Source organism: Nothobranchius furzeri, chromosome 16 (assembly GCF_043380555.1).
Source record: "Nothobranchius furzeri strain GRZ-AD chromosome 16, NfurGRZ-RIMD1, whole genome shotgun sequence".
Classification (NCBI taxonomy): domain Eukaryota; kingdom Metazoa; phylum Chordata; class Actinopteri; order Cyprinodontiformes; family Nothobranchiidae; genus Nothobranchius; species Nothobranchius furzeri.
Window position 1 is genome coordinate 50483846 of NC_091756.1, and position 17515 is coordinate 50501360.

General features: G+C 41.7%; 2 protein-coding genes across 9 annotated transcripts in view; one reads left to right on the top strand and one right to left on the bottom strand.

Moving 5' to 3' along the window:
- The window catches only part of LOC107387469 (rho GTPase-activating protein 44), a 119646-nt gene extending 112221 nt beyond the window's left edge, over positions 1-7425 (top strand). For 6 of the 7 annotated variants that reach the window (XM_070545781.1, XM_054749400.2, XM_054749398.2 and 3 more), the window contains one exon: positions 207-7425. In XM_070545781.1, coding sequence (XP_070401882.1) covers positions 207-373 — 167 coding nt within the window. In that variant the 3' untranslated portion in view covers positions 374-7425. The remainder of the gene's footprint in view (positions 1-206) is intronic. The other variant, XM_054749399.2, reaches the window with a different exon arrangement.
- Positions 7426-8030: 605 nt separating this feature from the next.
- On the bottom strand, positions 8031-17504 carry tex47 (testis expressed 47). 2 transcript variants are annotated; one of them, XM_070545790.1, is made up of 9 exons: positions 17307-17504; positions 16661-16733; positions 16128-16231; positions 15982-16046; positions 15230-15305; positions 14977-15114; positions 14762-14909; positions 14574-14638; positions 8031-9127 (listed from the first exon to the last, which is right to left on the bottom strand). In XM_070545790.1, the coding sequence occupies exons 1-8, from the start codon at positions 17379-17381 to the stop codon at positions 14601-14603; spliced, it is 717 nt and encodes a 238-aa protein (XP_070401891.1). In that variant the 5' UTR covers positions 17382-17504; the 3' UTR covers positions 8031-9127; positions 14574-14600. The 2 variants fall into 2 exon arrangements, with proteins under 2 accessions (XP_070401891.1, XP_015817943.3); XM_015962457.3 differs by lacking the exon at positions 8031-9127 and having other exon boundaries at positions 14503-14638.
- Positions 17505-17515: the final 11 nt, after the last annotated feature.

The following is a 17515-nucleotide window of genomic DNA, read 5'->3' on the forward strand; positions in this document are numbered from 1 at the left end:
GGAAAAAAATTCTCACTCTAAAAAGAACGTGTTTGCTTTCCCATCATGCTTTTCTTTTATCCCCCCCAATAATTCATCCTCTAATCATTGTTTGGACCTCTGATAACCCTCATGTTATGTTTGCCATCAGCCAGCATCATTCAGGATGATCAGCTTCACATTCCATTTTTACCAATACTTTCCTTCTTCCTTGTCTTTCTTTTCAGATCTGCCAGATTCCCTTTGCAACTTGAACATCCCCATCATCAACGTGGAACTGGATGGTGTTTGGGACTTGACAAACATCTCCCACTTCAGGAACTCGGTGGCTCAGTTTGAGTCGAACAACAGTGGAGTGGACTCTGATGATGATTCTGAGAGCACAGTTCTATGACACCTGTTTAAACAACTCTTCTGCATCGCTACGGCCCCTCTGGATCTCCTCATCACATCTCAGCTGTCTCCGATCCAGAGGGGCCGACCAATAAAACAAGCGCCTAACAAGAAAATATGATGATCAGACAAACATGGGGTGACTTTTCATTACATTTACATCAGCTAGGATATTTAATTTTTAATGTTTCTTTTTATTTTTTGCCTTATGTGATTCACATGCAATATTGCCTTTAATGTCAAACACGGGACTGGAAACAGGCTGCCAGGGAGAATAAGAGTTCTTGCTGCTGAGTCCGAATGATCTTTAGAAGAACCAACACAGAAACTGTACGTCTGTTCTATCTAATTAATTTCTCACAGCTTTACTCCCATCATGAGTTCCTCCTTCACTCGTCAGGGGTGTCTGTTCGAAACGCCTCGCTCTGGTGTGTGGTGGCCCCCAATTTTCTGTCCAGCCTGAGCGTTCACTGTGAGTGTGCCAGTATGTCTTTTATGGGAAGTGTGTGTGTGTGTGTGTGTGTGTGTGTGTGTGTGTGTGTGTGTGTGTGTGTGTGTGTGTGTGTGTGTGTGTGTGTGTGTGTGTTTTGCTAGTGTGTGGTGTGATAATTAATGTGATAATTGTACTAAATGATGTTGCACTGTTGATGTTGTGGAGCAAAAAACCAGGATTGCTTTGTTTTAGACGTGTAGGATATTAGCTTAGAGGTGATAGTGGTTAAAGGGATATTTCTGGGCTGTTTTGAGGCGTGTCTTGGTAAATGTTAGTAATAATTTCTATCCTACCTGTCTTAAATAGCTTCCTGAACGGCCTTTTTTCAGAGAAATGGAGTTTGTCATTCTGTGCTCAAGAGCTAATGGCTTGCTCCAGTCTGCAGTGTGTGTTGATGTAATGTAAACCTTTTAAACAGCCATGAGTTTCACATTGCAGTTACTTCTATGGTCATCACAAGGAGTTTACTAATCTGTCAGCTGAAATAACCTTGTAATGGTAAATTAATGAGAACGAGAATATCACGTGAACTGCCTTGAAACTTAAGGAGACTGGGCTTGTGTAAAGCAACACTAGCGAGTTTTAACACTTTGCTTTCAAACTGGTTCTGGCTTTGTTGCTACTAATAATATACTTTTATTTATATAATAATATGCTTTTAACTTCCGGCTTTATTTAGTATCAATTAGCTTGTGTTAGCATCAGCTCGTTTTAGCACTAGGTAAAGGGTTGTTTACGACAGTTATAATTCTGTTTTCAACCAGTAGGAAAGAGAAATGGGAAACTTATTAAAGCTACAACTTGGAGTAATTTTTATCCAACAGCAACATCTAGTGGCCAACAAATGTATCGCACCTTAAGAGGAATACTTCTGTATTCATGGCCGAAAGCAACGCCTCTCATTCATGAACGTGCACCTCTAACCAGCAAACAGAACTAAAACACTTTGTTTTACAATTACTATTTTCATGTTGTGTTGTTTTTATGTACACACACATACATACATACATACATACATACATACACACACACACACACACACACACACACACACACACACACACACACACATATATATGTGTATGTATATATATATATATATATATATATATATATATAAACAACAGAACATGAAGCAGGTCCTCAAACGCTCTCGCACACTCTGTGATTGACAGCTATACATAAGAGGATGCGTGATGCTGTTGGCTAACGCTGAACGGTGCTCAATTCAAATTGCATGGGGCTCTACGGGACACGGGGCAGGCATAGCAAAAAAAGACGTATTGCCTTCATTATATAACAGTACATGATAAGAATATCACTTTTATGTAATTCTAAAAAAAGCATACATAATTCCTGAAAGGGGAAGAACACCGGGTTGCAGCGCTGTTGCTTTAAGACAGCAGCAGCACACTTTGGTCTTGCTGTTAGCTCATCCCTCTTGAGGTCTGTATTCTCTATTTCACTCAACAGAGGCTGTTCAGGTAGCTTTCTACAACATTTATAGCTATTACGCAGAAAGATGTTTAAAAATGGCTGAAAAGTCCCTTTAGAAGACCAAACACACTTTTCTATAAAACTACAGGTTCTTCTCAAAAAATAAGCATATCGTGATGAAGTTAATTATTTTCTGTAATGTACTGATACACATTAGACTTTCATATATATTAGATTAATTACACACAACTGAAGTAGTTCAAGCCTTTTACTGTTTCTAATATTGATGATTTTGGCATACAGCTCATGAAAACCCAAAATTCCTATCTCAAAAAATTAGCATATTTCATCCGACCAATAAAAGAAAAGTGTTTTTTATACAAAAAAAGTCAACCTTTAAATAATTTTGTTCAGTTATGCACTCAATACTTGGTCGGGAATCCTTTTGCAGAAATGACTGCTTCAATGCGGCGTGGCATGGAGGCAATCAGCCTGTGGCACTGCTGAGGTGTTATGGAGGCTCAGTATGCTTCGATAGCGGCCTTAAGCTCATCCAGAGTGTTGGGTCTTGTGTCTCTCAACTTTCTCTTCACAATATCCCACAGATTCTCTACGGGGTTCAGGTCAGGAGAGTTGACAGGCCAATTGAGCACAGTAATACCATGGTCAGTAAATCATTTACCAGTGGTTTTGGCATTGTGAGCAGGTGCCAGGTCGTGCTGAAAAATGAAATCTTCATCTCCATAAAGCTTTTCAGCAGATGGAAGCATGAAGTGCTCCAAAATCTCCTGATAGCTAGCTGCATTGACCCTGCCCTTGATAAAACACAGTGGACCAACACCAGCAGCTGACATGGCACCCCAGACCATCACTGACTGTGGGTACTTGACACTGGACTTCAGGCATTTTGGCATTTCCCTCTGCCCAGTCTTCCTCCAGACTCTGGCACCTTGATTTCCGAATGACATGCAAAATTTGCTTTCATCTGAAAAAAGTACTTTGGACCCCTGAGCAACAGTCCAGTGGTGCTTCTCTGTAGCCTAGGTCAGACGCTTCTGTTGCTGTTTCTGGTTGAAAAGTGACTTGACCTGGGGAATGTGGCACCTGTAGCCCATTTCCTGCACACGCCTGCACACGCCTGCACACATCTGTACACGGTGGCTCTGGATGTTTCTACTCCAAACTCAGTTCACTGCTTCCGCAGGTCCCCCAAGGTCTGGAATCGGTCCTTCTCCACAATCTTCCTCAGGGTCTGGTCACCTCTTCTTGTTGTGCCGCGTTTTCTGCCACACTTTTTCCTTCCCACATACTTCCCACTGAGGTGCCTTGATACGGCACTCTGGGAACAGCCTATTCGTTCAGAAATTTCTTTCTGTGCCTTACCCTCTTGCTTGAGGGTGTCAATGATGGCCTTCTGGACAGCAATCAGGTCGGCAGTCTCTCCCATGATTGCGGTTTTGAGGCTTTTAAAAACTCCCAGTTTTTAAAAGCCTCAGGAATCTTTTGCAGGTGTTTAGAGTTAATTAGTTGATTCAGATGATTAAGTGAATAGCTTGTTTAGAGAACCTTTTCATGATATGCTAATTTTTTGAGATAGGAATTTTGGGTTTTCATGAGCTGTATGCCAAAATCATCAATATTAGAAAAAATAAAAGGCTTGAACTACTTCAGTTGTGTGCAATGAATCTAATATATATGAAAGTCTAATGTTTATCAGTACATTACAGACAATAATTAACTTTATCACAATATGCAGATTTTTTTAGAAGGACCTGCACATTCAGTCAAGATATCAGCCACTGGATATTTATTCTTTATACTGTACTTTTTCCAACTAAATGATAAGGTTAGCAATATGAATCAAAGCAGATGATATTTTGTATCCAGATGAGAGTTATTTAGAGAAGACCTCTGTAGTTGATACCATCAGGAGATGAGACAACAGAGTTTATGGAAAATACAGCAGGTTGATAAACTCCAGATAAATCAGGATTATTTATCAGAAAGTAAAGCTGAGTGGAAGTTTTTATTTTCATTTTTAGATGATGTTTCAAGACTATGAAGTCCACAGAGCAACCTCATCTTGAATGAGATGAGATACATATGATACAAGCTTAAAGAAATCCTGGAAAAACAGTCCTGACATATCAGCTCTAACAGATTCTGCCAAGACTTGATACACCCCAGAAAAAAATGTGCTTTTTTTTCTTATAAATAAACACATTTTAATGACCATGCCATAACATTTTCAGCCATGTCACAGTTTTGTGGAAACTGCTGATGATGCAGATATTTCTGGTCTATATTAGTGATGCTGAGCCAAGTGCAGCTACATGTAAACATTAGATTATTTTGATGAGAGTATATATATCTATTTCTGAGTATGCTGTACTTGGTATAATGAATTGTGATTGTTTCTTCTGCACTTGGGTTCAGAGAAAGTATCCAGTATTTTCAGAAGTCACAGATTTAGAGGAAACTTGAAGATCAGCTCAGCTGAACTAACGAGGTTTAATGGCAGCAGTGTATCTGCCTTGTGGAGGGTTTCGCGTGGACCTGTCCAAACCTGTGGGACCTTTTTATTTTTGTCCTGACAACATCCACTGTGCTGCTCTGACATCATCACTAACAGGACTTTTGTAAATCTTGAAGCCTCTGTACATATTTGTTCTGTATATAATGACAGCGAGAAGAATCAAATATATATATATATATAAATCCGTATACAAATCCTGAAACCTAAATGATGACAAACATACTGTACATATTAAATGTTGGTGGTTGTAGCACAGTTATTAAACTTTCAGACAAGCATCTGATAAACAACAGTAAACTCCACTCTAAATGTGGTTAGGAATATTTTTTTTAAAGAAAACAGTTTATGTGTTGCAGACTTCTTGGCCTCTGATTTAGCCTCAATCCTGGTTTTAGCTTTATAGAAAATAACAATGCTTGTTCACTGCAGCTGATAGATGCTTCATGAAATTAATTTTCAAACATTTACTAGAAAATTTAGATAGCTGTTAATGCCTGAAAATGTTAGTTTAGATTAGGTCGGCTGACCTTTTGCTGCTGTGCACGCCGCGGATGCAATTCAAATCGCGGGGTGAACGAGCATTTGTCCATGCTGCCCCAATGCTATGGAACTCATTGCCCATTGGAGTTCGGCAGGCTCCATCTCTGGCGGTTTTTAAATCTCGTTTAAAGACCCACTTTTACGCTTTGGCTTTTAGACAGTGACTCGTTTTAGTGTTTTATTGTATCATTGTTTTAATGTGTTCTTAGTATTCATCATGTTTTATCTGCTTTTGACTGGGATTTTTATCCTCTGTTTTAGTTCTTTCGAATGGTTGTGTTTTGTTTTAGCCTGTGCAGCACTTTGGGCAGCTCCCATGCTGCATTTTAAATGTGCTATATAAATAAACTATGCTATGCTATTAATGCATTTTTAAAAACATGTAACTTTAGTTACTGAGTGTATGACCCAGCAGATTTTTTTAGGTTAAAGTAGAATCTGCATGAAAACGCAGTCTAGTTTTCTGTTGGGTGAGGGATTGTTTATCTCAGTTTCTTGACATGCCAGGGACTTAACCCTCTGGAGGCAGGCGTTGCAGATTTGTAACGTTAAAACCTACCTACCTGGTTACTCCACATATGTATTTCATGAGCATTTTTTATCTCAGAAGTACCCCTGAAGGACTCAGTTGTTTGTCCTTTTACCAAAACTTAATCTGAGCCTGAGAGGGTTAAACATCTGGCTGCTTGTGCGCCTGATGTTAGATATTTGATTGAAGGTGAATGCGCAACTTAGGAACTTTAAATATAATACAACAGAAGAAAATAATCAAAACCTACTAAATATTTTCTTCAAAAAGGTTTACATGAGAAATTGAAAACTGCTCAATGGCTTAAGGCTGTGTTAAAGTTCTTATTTGGTTTTCTATCATAAAATAAAAATAGATTCTCACAAAACTGAATTAGACAAGTGATGAGTTGCATGAAAAGGATTTAATCAATATTTATAGCAAAGTTCATACGACTGACATTTACTGGAGTCATTCAGATCCTTCAGCCCAGTTTGAATGATAACATGAATTTATCTTAGGAAGTAATTCTCCAGTTAGTCCGGGGTGGGGGTGGGGGGTAGTCCCATCTGGATCTTTACGTTCTGAACTAAACCGTTTCAGGTTGAGGCTTGTACATTAAACTATAGATCTCAGACAGTTTGTTGCTTTTGTGAGCATGTCCTCTGAGCACTGAAAGCCTTTTTCTACTCAAACAGGTGGAATGTAATGTTGATGTTCATCTCATAGGCTGTGATGGAGGTGCGTGTGTGTGTGCGTGCGTGCGTGCGTGCGTGTGTGTGTGTGTGTGTGTGCGTGCGTGCGTTACGGACATAGTTTCCTATGTTTGAAGCTGGAGGAGCACTTCATGACCAATTTTTGGGGGTTTGAATCAAGGTTGTGTGAAATGTAGCTGCATGTTTTTTCACCTCTTCTACAGAATATGTCTCATCAATGGTTCTGACTAAATGTGCTTGTGCTCATTTCTTATGAGGGAAAAACAAAGATATTTGCAATAGAAAAAAGGTTTATAGTTGCCCTTTTCAATCAAACTTCTCTTCAGTTCTGCCAAGATTTAGCTTGAATTATTCCCTGTTTACCGTTAATTTTTATCCCACATGCTCTACTTTTCTAGGTTTGGTAAACAAAAGTCAGACTCAAAACAGAAACCATCACGGCATTCCAAGACGTAACACTGTTTAGTGCACAAAATACTGGACCTTAATCTACTGGAACTTTGTAAATGCTGAAATCATCCAGTATAGTGTGTAGATGACACTGTGGTGCATGAGGTCATTGTAGCCATGTTCATTTATTTATTGTTTATCTTGTTTTGCGGAGCTTTGAGTTCCAGGTTATGGGGGCCAAAGTTAAAGGGAAACCATATTTGATATTCTTTCAGACTTATTGGTGTCAAACTGTAATAATGTTGTTGGAGGAAAAAGGAAATGCCTTTTCTAGACAGAATTTCTCTTGGTCACCAAGTGAAAAATGATGTAAATAAAAAAAGAAGAAATTCCTCATCCGAATGTTGAAAGTATTAAACATGTTTTTATATAATTGCATGTCTTTTTTTTCTTGGAAACAGTTAAAAAAGGTGTCCACTCTAAAGCTGGTCAAATACATTTTATTCAGGAAATCATACAGAACAGAGGATGCAAGCTGCAGCGTTGCACAGTTTGGATACAAAACAGTTGAACTGATGTTTGGGAACCTTCAATGATATCTGAAACTTTAATGAAGGCCACGTTCTGCAGAAGCATAGAACGTTCAAGTCTGAGATGAATCCAAACAGCTGACATGTGACTGTGTTGTCTTGTTTCTAGAACAACCAAACAAAAACAATGACTGTTCAGCTCATCGTAATCCAACTAAACATCTGATCGATGAAACAAAGAAACGTTTATTAGCCTGAAAACATCAAGATCTCTGGTGCAAGAATTGGAACACATTGTAAAGAAAATTGGCTGGCTCAGCCATATTGTAAGGAGAAACTGTCTTTACTCAGTTATATTGTTAAGAAGCCTCAAAGGTTGTTTTCATCGATAAACTGACGATAATATCTGTGTGTCTGTGTTTTAGTTCAATGAGGAAACCAGTTTGACAATTAAAAGTTTTAATTCTTCAAATTAAACTAATGATTTCGAAATTGACAAACAGGAAATAACAATCAACATTGGCAACTTTGTGGGACAATCTTTAACAGTTGATATGCTGTTCTTGCTCAAATAGACCTTCTGTCGGTGAATGAAGATTGAGAGTGATATGATGTGGTTATGGATGCGTGTGGGTGCAAAGTGTAGTGAGAATTGAACATGAGGTGATATGAATGAGTGTGTGCATCTGATTTTGCTTCAGGAAGAACAGGTGTCTGAGTGAAGTGATGGTTTGGATAAACTTAGGTCTTATCAGAGAACTGCATCAAACGCTAAACACCGTGCTCTGTCTCACCGAACTCTTGTGGACCCTCTTTCGGATCCGGGCCGTGGAGGATGTTGTGGTTCATCCAGATGACACCGGCGGCTGACAGGGGAGACGTAGGTGTCGAACGGAACCGGTCCAGAGTTGCCCTCGGTACACGTGGATGGTAGAGCGTTTTGTCGATGCGCTTTCTTAAGTTAATTCACTCAGAAATCAAAAGACTCGGTAATGAGTCTGCGTTAGAAGTTGCGATTCAGCTATTCTGTCTGGCTGACAGGAACAGTGTGAAAGGGGGGGGGGGGGAAGAAACGAGCCAACCGGCTCTGCCCCCCTTTGGGTCCTCTCTCTTTCGTTGTCAAGCACGAACTGAAAATCATAAGACTGAAAACTTACCAAAAACCTTTCTCCTCTCAAAGCAAACGTGTGCGTCATCAAATGTGTTTTGGAGTTTACTGTGAGAATCTGTGTGTGGGTGTGTGTGAGTGTTTGTGTGCTTGAGTGTGTGTGAAGGTCAGTAACAAACATCCTCAACATTATCATTTAATTAAGAATGGATTAATTAAATCTCTTATAATTACCCAAAGCATAAGAATCCTTCATTTGATTAAACACATTTATAATGAGCAAATTAATGATTAAACTTTTAACATTCAAAACAATAAAAGGAAGTTTAAACTTTATGTTTTGACTTGTTCTGGGTACAACTCATGGAAACACGTCTTCTGGACGCTGCAGGTGGCAGATGTTATGGTTTCCTCCCAGACTCGCTGGCGTTCAGGTCTTAATCTGTGGGTGAAAGTTCTCAACGACCCAGCTTTGACCCAGCTGAGTCCAACACCACCTTTGTGACAGAAAACCCATATTTCCTCACGTTACAACATTTACAAAAATGCATTGGTTTCATCAACTCTATGGTTGATTGTCTTTTTCACTCATGAAAAATGCCAATCTTCAGGTATTTCTCTTTTATTATTTTTACAAATGAAAATAATTCTGCATCACTCAGGCTTTCATTAAGACTTTCCAAAGAAAATTCATCTGTAGATTTCAGCAAAGAGCAGCAAGTTTAATTTTCATTTTCAGAAAAAAAAATTAAGCAAAGACAGATGTCTATCCACCTCATAAGAAAACATAGAATTATAAAAGATTTAAGTGAGCTGATTATCTATTGTAGTGGGGTAATTATTGTATGTATTTGGGTGCTTTTAAAGCTTAATATACTACTCTACACTTTGACCAATGTGATGTGAAGTTCCATATAAATATGGAAATCCAGTCTGATTGGTCTTTCATGTTTAACCAGAAGATTTAGAATTCTTTGTTTATTCAGGGATTGTAGGAAACTTCGTATTGATTCAAGAAGAGTCAAGTTTATAAAAAAGTAAGATTTTCTTTTCCAAACAATTAAAAACATGACAAGTTAACTAAGATTACTGTGGATGGATGGCTCTAGGTGGATGGAATGTGATGTATGGTGACTATGTGTGAATGTGAGGTTATCAGAACCTTCGTATCTAGAAGAACTGAGTTCTGGGTGTAAAAAGGAAAGAATTTGGTCTGCATTAACTAGGAAGTTGATTCTTATCAAACCCACATCAGACGCGATTCATGTTATGTCTACCTCACCCTTTTGGGAAGACCCTCTTCACGGATCCAGAGGTCAGGAAGGTCGGATGACCTCGGGGCAATGAGGTTTGTAGAATAACCGCAGCGCCGACTCTCCAGTCCAGAGATTTTTCCGAGTCACAACAGATAGATGGAATCGTTTGCATCTAGAAGGACTCTTAGGGAGTCGGAATAGTATCAGCTTTGTTCTGCAGGAACTGTTTGCTGTGTCAGCGGTAGGCAGCTTTTAGCAGGGTTTTGACAGCTTGTCAAAAATGCTCTGGGTTAAAGAGGTTTCGCTCCGGATGGCCGTTCCATAGCTTTCTCTTGAACTAACTCGCCGTGAAGTGAGCTGTTTTAATATTCTCATATTATGATTTCTTGTCCAATCGGAACATGCCATGCTAAGGGATATTACCAAGGACCTCAGAACATCACGCCTTCTTTCAGATACTGGATGCTCTGATTTGGGGTAAGGAAATATCTCTGTGTCATGAGTTTAACTTAACTTTGTAGCATCCAGCAATGGTCAGTTTAGGCACTGTTTGACTTTTCACCGTCTATTCAACATCTGGTCAGAAAGGGAGACACATCATTGCTTGTGTTCCCTTTAAATGAGTCTGCTTCACACCACCTGGGATTCACAGACTCTGCTAGTCTGAAAGATAAACAATAACTTTCTTTCCCCAAGGTCCCATCTGTCTGCCTCCAGAAGAAAGAACTCCAGTTCGAATCAGTTGCTAAATTCAAGAATGATTTAATAAATCAATATGAACTCCTTCTATGACTTATAATCTAGATAATCATTAAATAAACATTTGTTTATTGCTACTTATAATAATTATAGTATAATGAAATGTTACATTAATCTGTGCACATTGAATGGATGTGATATTATGTTGTCTACTGAACCTGCAATGTGTTCACCCTGTTTTGACAATAAGGTCCTCACACCTGTCCACACAATAAAAAGTATGGTTAAGTTAAATCCATGACACATAATTAACCTTTTACCCAGATCATAGCCTCTGGATCAAAGAAGGCATGTTTCTGAGATTCTTGGTAGCATCCGCAAACTTGTCAACTTTTGGTTGGCTACACAATCGTAACATTAAAACCAGATTACACTGGTAATTCTTAAGCTCTAGAGAAAGCTTCAGACAGAGAACCTCTTTAACCATCAAAGATTTTGACACCTCGTCTGAGACAGCAAAATAGTTCCTAGCAACACTATCTATAGCGGGGACGGTGTGCTGCTGACCTCTACTCAGGACGTTGTGGGTCGGTGGGCAGAATACTTCGAAGACCTCCTCAATCCCACCAACACGTCTTCTAGTGAGGAAGCAGAGTCTGGGGACTTTGGGTTGGCCTCTCAAATCTCTGGAGCTGAGGTCACTGAGGTGGTTAAAAAGCTCCTCTGTGGCAAGGCTCCAGGGGTGGATGAGATCCGCCCGGAGTTGCTTAAGGCTCTGGATGTTGTGGGGCTGTGTTGGCTGTTGCGGCTCTGCAATATCGCGTGGACATCGGGGGCAGTCCCACTGGACTGGCAGTCCAGGGTGGTGGTCCCCTTACTAAAAAAGGGGGACAGCAGGGTGTGTTCCAACTACGGGGGATCACACTCCTGAGCCTTCCTGGTAAGGTCTATTCAGGGGTTCTGGAGAGAAGGGTCCATCGGATTGTGAACCTCAAACTCAGGAGGAGCAATGTGATTTTCGTCCTGGCCATGGAACACTGGACCAGCTCTATACCCTGTGGGGGATCCTGGAGGGTGCGTGGAAATTTGCCCAACCAGTCTACATGTGTTTTGTGGATTTGGAGAAGGCATTTGACCGCGTCCCTCGGGGGTTCTCCGGGAGTATGGGGTACCAGGCCATCTGATATGGGCTGTTAGGTCCCTGTATGACCGGTGTCAGAGCTTGGTCCGCATTGAGAGGAGCCAGTTGAGGTGGCACGGGCATTTGGTCAGGATGCCTCCTGGACACCTCCCTGGTGAAGTTTTCCGGGCACGTCCAACTGGGAGGAGACTTAAAGTTAGACCCAGGACACGGTGGAGGGACTATGTCTCTCACCTGACCAGGGAACGCCTTGGGATTCCCCAGAGGAGCTGGCCCAAGTGGCTGGGGAGAGGGAAGTCTGGGCCTCTTGCCTTAGGCTACTGCCCCCACGACCCGACTCCGGGTGGGTGGGTGGGTGGGTAGGTAGGTGGGTGGGTGGGTGGGTAGGTAGGTAGGTAGGTAGGTAGGTAGGTAGGTAGGTGGATGGATCCAAGTTATATAGAGAGACCTCACTTACGTGGACCACAGCAGCACTACGTGAAACTGTCACCCATTGGGTTTGGGACGGAAGCACAACACGCTTGCACACGCCATGACGCTCATAGGAAACATCCGCTTCAAGAGCAGGAGTATTTACCAACCAACGTCCACCAACAACAACAGCCGTAGTTTGAACCACATGCGAACGTGGAAATACCGTCATAGGACATTTAGAATCTCCCGACAACTCATCTATACCAAACACACCAGTGGCACCGCCACGCAGAAAAGGTGTGCTTGGACACAAGAAGTGTAGGCCACTTGTGAGCGAACACACGTGCAGATCCGGAACCAACCGGACGTGCGGTGTGTCTTCATGGAACGCGACGACAGGAGGCGTATGTAACTTGGCGTGTGTATCGTCAACTCAATTACCTACATGTACCACATCTTTTAGTCTATAGATGTCCCCTGGAGACACGATAGGTAAGTTGATGATGAAAGCTAGCTCTCTAGCATCTGGATTGACACTTAACGGGATGGCACTGCCCAACCAGAAAGCCAAGTGAGTCTGAAGGGTCATCGGGTTCTTCGATGTTACTTGAGCAATCGCAGACCGTACCATGGCCAGGGACATGAGGTATGGAGGGATCCTCCCCATGAGGAGGGTGTCAACTGAGGCACTCACGTCCAACCGTAGTCGGAGAAGCAAGTAGTCAGCATCTGTGTACGAGCATAATCAACATTCACGAAAGAACGCAATTTGTTACAGCGGAAGTTGTTTTACGCAAAATGTCACTATGAGTGTTGAGTTCCACCATAGTCTGGCGTTCAGACGTGCCCAGCTGTCTTAAAGCATGCCGTTGCTGCAGTACCTGCGTACGCAGGGCCGGGTATTCTCTGTTAAGCTCATCAATGTGGCGATGAACTGTGTTAATCTCGATCGAGTCGACTGAAGAGAATCCGAAATTTAAAAGAGAGCCAATTGTATTAGCTGCTGAGAAAAATCTGTCCAGGAAACGCTTCACTCTAATGCTGGTACCTGAAAAATCATTGTTCGAAACCGTGAATTTAAGCGCCTGGAATAGTATGTGATAGACGTCAGCTTCTGACTGCTGCGTCAGGGTACTAGTCCAGCGGGCTCTGGTTTTCGAGAGGTTGCCGAAGGCATTCATAATCTTGTCAGTACACATCATAGCGGGGTCAAATTTAACAAAAATCTTTTATGTGAACAGGCGGTAGTTAGTCATTAATAGTCCTGGGCGGTCTCGGAACGTGATACCCGAAGAGGGCCCAGGTTTGTTCAGATGCGTGAGAGGAGGCTGTGAATGAAGCTTAGCTGCGGTCGACATCAGACAGAAACATGCAACTAGCAAAACATATTTAGTCAGTCCTGAAAACTGAAACCAAGAACGCGTTAGACTGTAGGCAGGCGCAGACGTGGCCTTACAAGGGTTTGGCGCAGGTGTGCGCTCGGCAAGGCCCTTGGTCGACGTGCAGGTGTCGTCAGAGAGATCAGGGTCAACCAGTAGTGGTGTAGGATGAGTGATGTCATCAATCCCCCTTTCAGCAGGTGGGGTCTCCACCGCAAGGTGCTGGGCTTCAGCTGGAGTCTCAGCGCCACCATCAACCCCCCCTTTGGCTGGTGGTGCTCCCACCACAGGGTGCGGAGTCTCAGGTGGTGTGTCACTGCAACCATCAACTCCCCCTAGGTTAGGTGGTTTTCCCACCCCAGGGTGAAGTGATCCTGCTGCAGAGACGACGCAGACACTGTGGATGTCACTGACCTTAGAGGTACTGGATCAACTGGTCACTCTGGCAGTGCCGTTGTAGTTAACAACACCTAAGGAGGGAATGAGGTCCTCAAGAGACGGCATGGGCATCGGTTGAGTCAACCGAGTTCGGAGTGTCCAATCACCGAATGAAATGATAGCCTTAAAGCATCGGAGCAGGTCCTCCCCCAACAGGAAAGGAAAAGCTTCGACGTCAGCTACAAACACTGGATGGCTCACGGACAAGTCACCCACTGAGATGTTTAGGAGCACCACATTCGACAAGGTCATTTGGCCTGAAGAGTAAGAATAGACATGACCTAAACTGCTCCCACCAACCACTGATTGTGTAGATCGGGGGTCCTCAGACACAGTAGAGGCCAGATGCTCTTCAAAATGAAGTTAAAGTATGGGTTTAGAGCCGTAGTAATATTTGGAGAACATAAACAATTATTGATATTTGGGACGTGAATTATGCTGCTAACTTTTAAAGTCCCCCAATTGGCAGGCTGAATGTGGCCCGCAGGCCACCAGTTGAGGTTCATTGGTTTAGATATTACTGCTGCATTTTCACAGGGTCACTGTTGTGTGTTCAACATGCATAAAGAACTTTATTATTTGTTAATGTCCAGGGTTTCCACTTAGGAGTTCTTACTTCTGACTATTCAGATAGTTGGTCCTACTAGGTAAATGACAGCAGGGATCCAGCAGTTAGATGTCCTGCAAAACAAAAAGAACATAGTAAACTGAAACGATGCAGCTTTTTCATGTTCTTGATTTATTATCATATGTGATTAATTGCATTGCAGGCTGTAAAGAAGAACTAATGTAAAGTCCTCTAACCAAATTCAGTGTTGATGTTTAAGGGAGACTTGTACAGATGCAGGTACTGTTCTGGACTCATGAATTCATCTCGATGCAAAAGCTTCTCCAAAGTCCTCTGAGGAATGATGAGTACTGGAGTTTTATCCAACACCAGTCCAGGGAGAGCCTTCCAAGACAATCATGGTGTTAAAGTCTTCTTTACAGAAATCCTGTTTTTAATTACATCAGCACACCTTTGGAGGTCTTTCCAGATGTTCACCCAGCTTCTGCAAAGTCGACAGGACACTGCAAAACAGATGCTCGGTTTTCTCATCGTCGTCTTCAAGTCTCCTGACCCTAAAGCTGCCAACAACCTGATCTTTATCCATCACCTGCAGACAGATACAAGCAAAAATCTGAATGCATGATAAAAAAAATAAACATCTGGGTTCGCCTGAATACATTTATGAAACACCTGAAAACCAAAAGTAAATATATACGGCTAACCTTGTAGCTCCACTCCTTAAACAGCCTGCTTTCAATGTTGTGAGCCAGGAAGAGAATTTTAGCTTCCAGCAAGTCGCTAAAAGAGAAACGAAAAACATTTACAGCACTCACTCATCCCAACAGGACACAGTAGGGCAGCTTTCACTCTGTGACCTGCAGCAGCAGCGGCTCATCCGCAGAAGCAAGAACATTTCAAACGTCCAACTGATTCCAGCAGCTGTGATGAAACATTTAAAGCTGTAGCTGCAAACTGGATGTGTTTAAAGATTTATTTAAGTGTTTACGTCGTGCTAGCAGCGAGGCTCATGGGAAAGTGATGTTGGTCGACCAGCCAGCTTTTCCTTAGCTCCAGAATTCCTGAACGGGTGTTAAATTTTAATGATCTTTGTTCTCTGAAACAACTCAGTCTGTGGCGTTGACTGAGTCCCTGACAACAGAGGGTGGCCTGATATGAGCATGTACTGCCACAAGTCTGGTCTGCGTATGATTTAACTGGTTGTCCTGGAATTTAGGTTTTGATGAGAAAAAAGGAAACTAGCTGCTGCTTTGCTAAATGAACCAAACACACCAAAAAGAAAAACATACATTTTCAATCAATTGATTTTAATTTTAGATATTGAATGTTTATCTTAACTATAGACAGCAAGTCCAATGTTGAAACAAACTTAATTTTAATTTAAAAAACAACAGAGAAAGGAGCAAGTGTTTCATCACTTTCCTTTAAAAATAAAGTTTAAATAAAGGATGACTACCGGTTCGGCTGTTGCTGCAAAGCTTTTAGGTCTTCCAAAACAGAAGTCAGAACATCTCCAGATGACTGCCACAAAACAAAACAAAACAAAGATGTTCAAGACTTTAATTATTGTTTATGTGACTGTTTACTTGGAGAAAAACTTACTTCAATCACATGCAGCAGACAGGATGGATAGATCAGCAGCAGGCCTGTTATCTCATCCGCTATGTGCCGTTTGCTCAACTCAGAGTTGAGTTTTTCATAATGAGCTGTGGGGAAGCAAACCACATATGGAAGAATTAAAATGCCACTAATTGAGCACTTGAATTTTCAATTTGAGAGCAGAATTTCACATCAAGAGACCAACTTTTTAATTTGAGAATAAGATTTTATATAATTGCCCTCAAAACTTGTAATGCTTGCACTCAAAATGTCTTTATAAATGTCATTAAAACCAGGTGGGTAGGTTTTAACTGTTGCATATCTTCAACACCTGCCTCCAGAGGGTTAAAAACAGACATGTGGGTTTAAATTGTTTTCTGTTTCAGAGCAAATTTGGTTCCTCTGTTTTTCAGATGAGACAGTTATATCAGTGGGAACATGATCACATTTCAATTTGCCCTAAAAGAAAACTGAATTAAATGGATATCAGATGATTAAATTGTCAGTCTGCAGCTCTGGGGTAATTGCTGGCTGACCTCCCAGTTTTGTCCTATCAGCTGAACGGTGATGGAGTCGAGAAATCACTATCAGCCGCTGTGACACAACTTTCTGCGGATAAAAGACAGGAAAATGGTTGGCTTGCAGATATTTTGCACATATTTCAGTATTATGAGTTGTTAGATATATTTTACAGTGCATTGCATTGGTTTCCTCATATTTTGATCATTGCCTAAAACCAGCTAGGCAGACGTGATGCATCCAACAGCTTAAACTAACACAAACATATAAGCTGAATACAAATCACATCTTCTTCATCTGTTTTCTTCTTTTGCATCATGCACTGATTAAATAAATTAGCCCCACTTTTCTCTTGTCAGTTTCCAGACAATGTTTTTTCTCCATCTGACCTCACCTCTGTCTGGGCTGCTTGTCAGTGTTTTTTACCCAGCTCACACCCTGGAAACCAATTGTTCAGTGAGTCTTATAAAACAGCCCGCTGTGGCACACACACACACACACACACACACACACACACACACACACACACACACACCGAGAGCTGCTGGTACCTTCATGTTTTATTGAGTTTTAGGACAGTGGGTGGAGCTCAGAGACCTTCTCAGTTCGTGAGCAGCTAGCTAGATTCATGTTAGCACAAACCTCGCTCATTCTGCTACAAACCTCATCAGACAAGAATTCTTCTTCTTCCTCTGACGAATTCGACAGGAAACTCGTATCTTTCGTCGGAGTAGCCATGACTTCAACTAGGGTGTTTGGGTCGGACTCGGAAGTGTCGCCGGCGTCTATCGGTTACCATAGCAGCACGTTCCGTTAACGTGCACTTTACGTCGCAGCGTCCGCCTCGGAGAGAAGATGATCACGTGGCTATT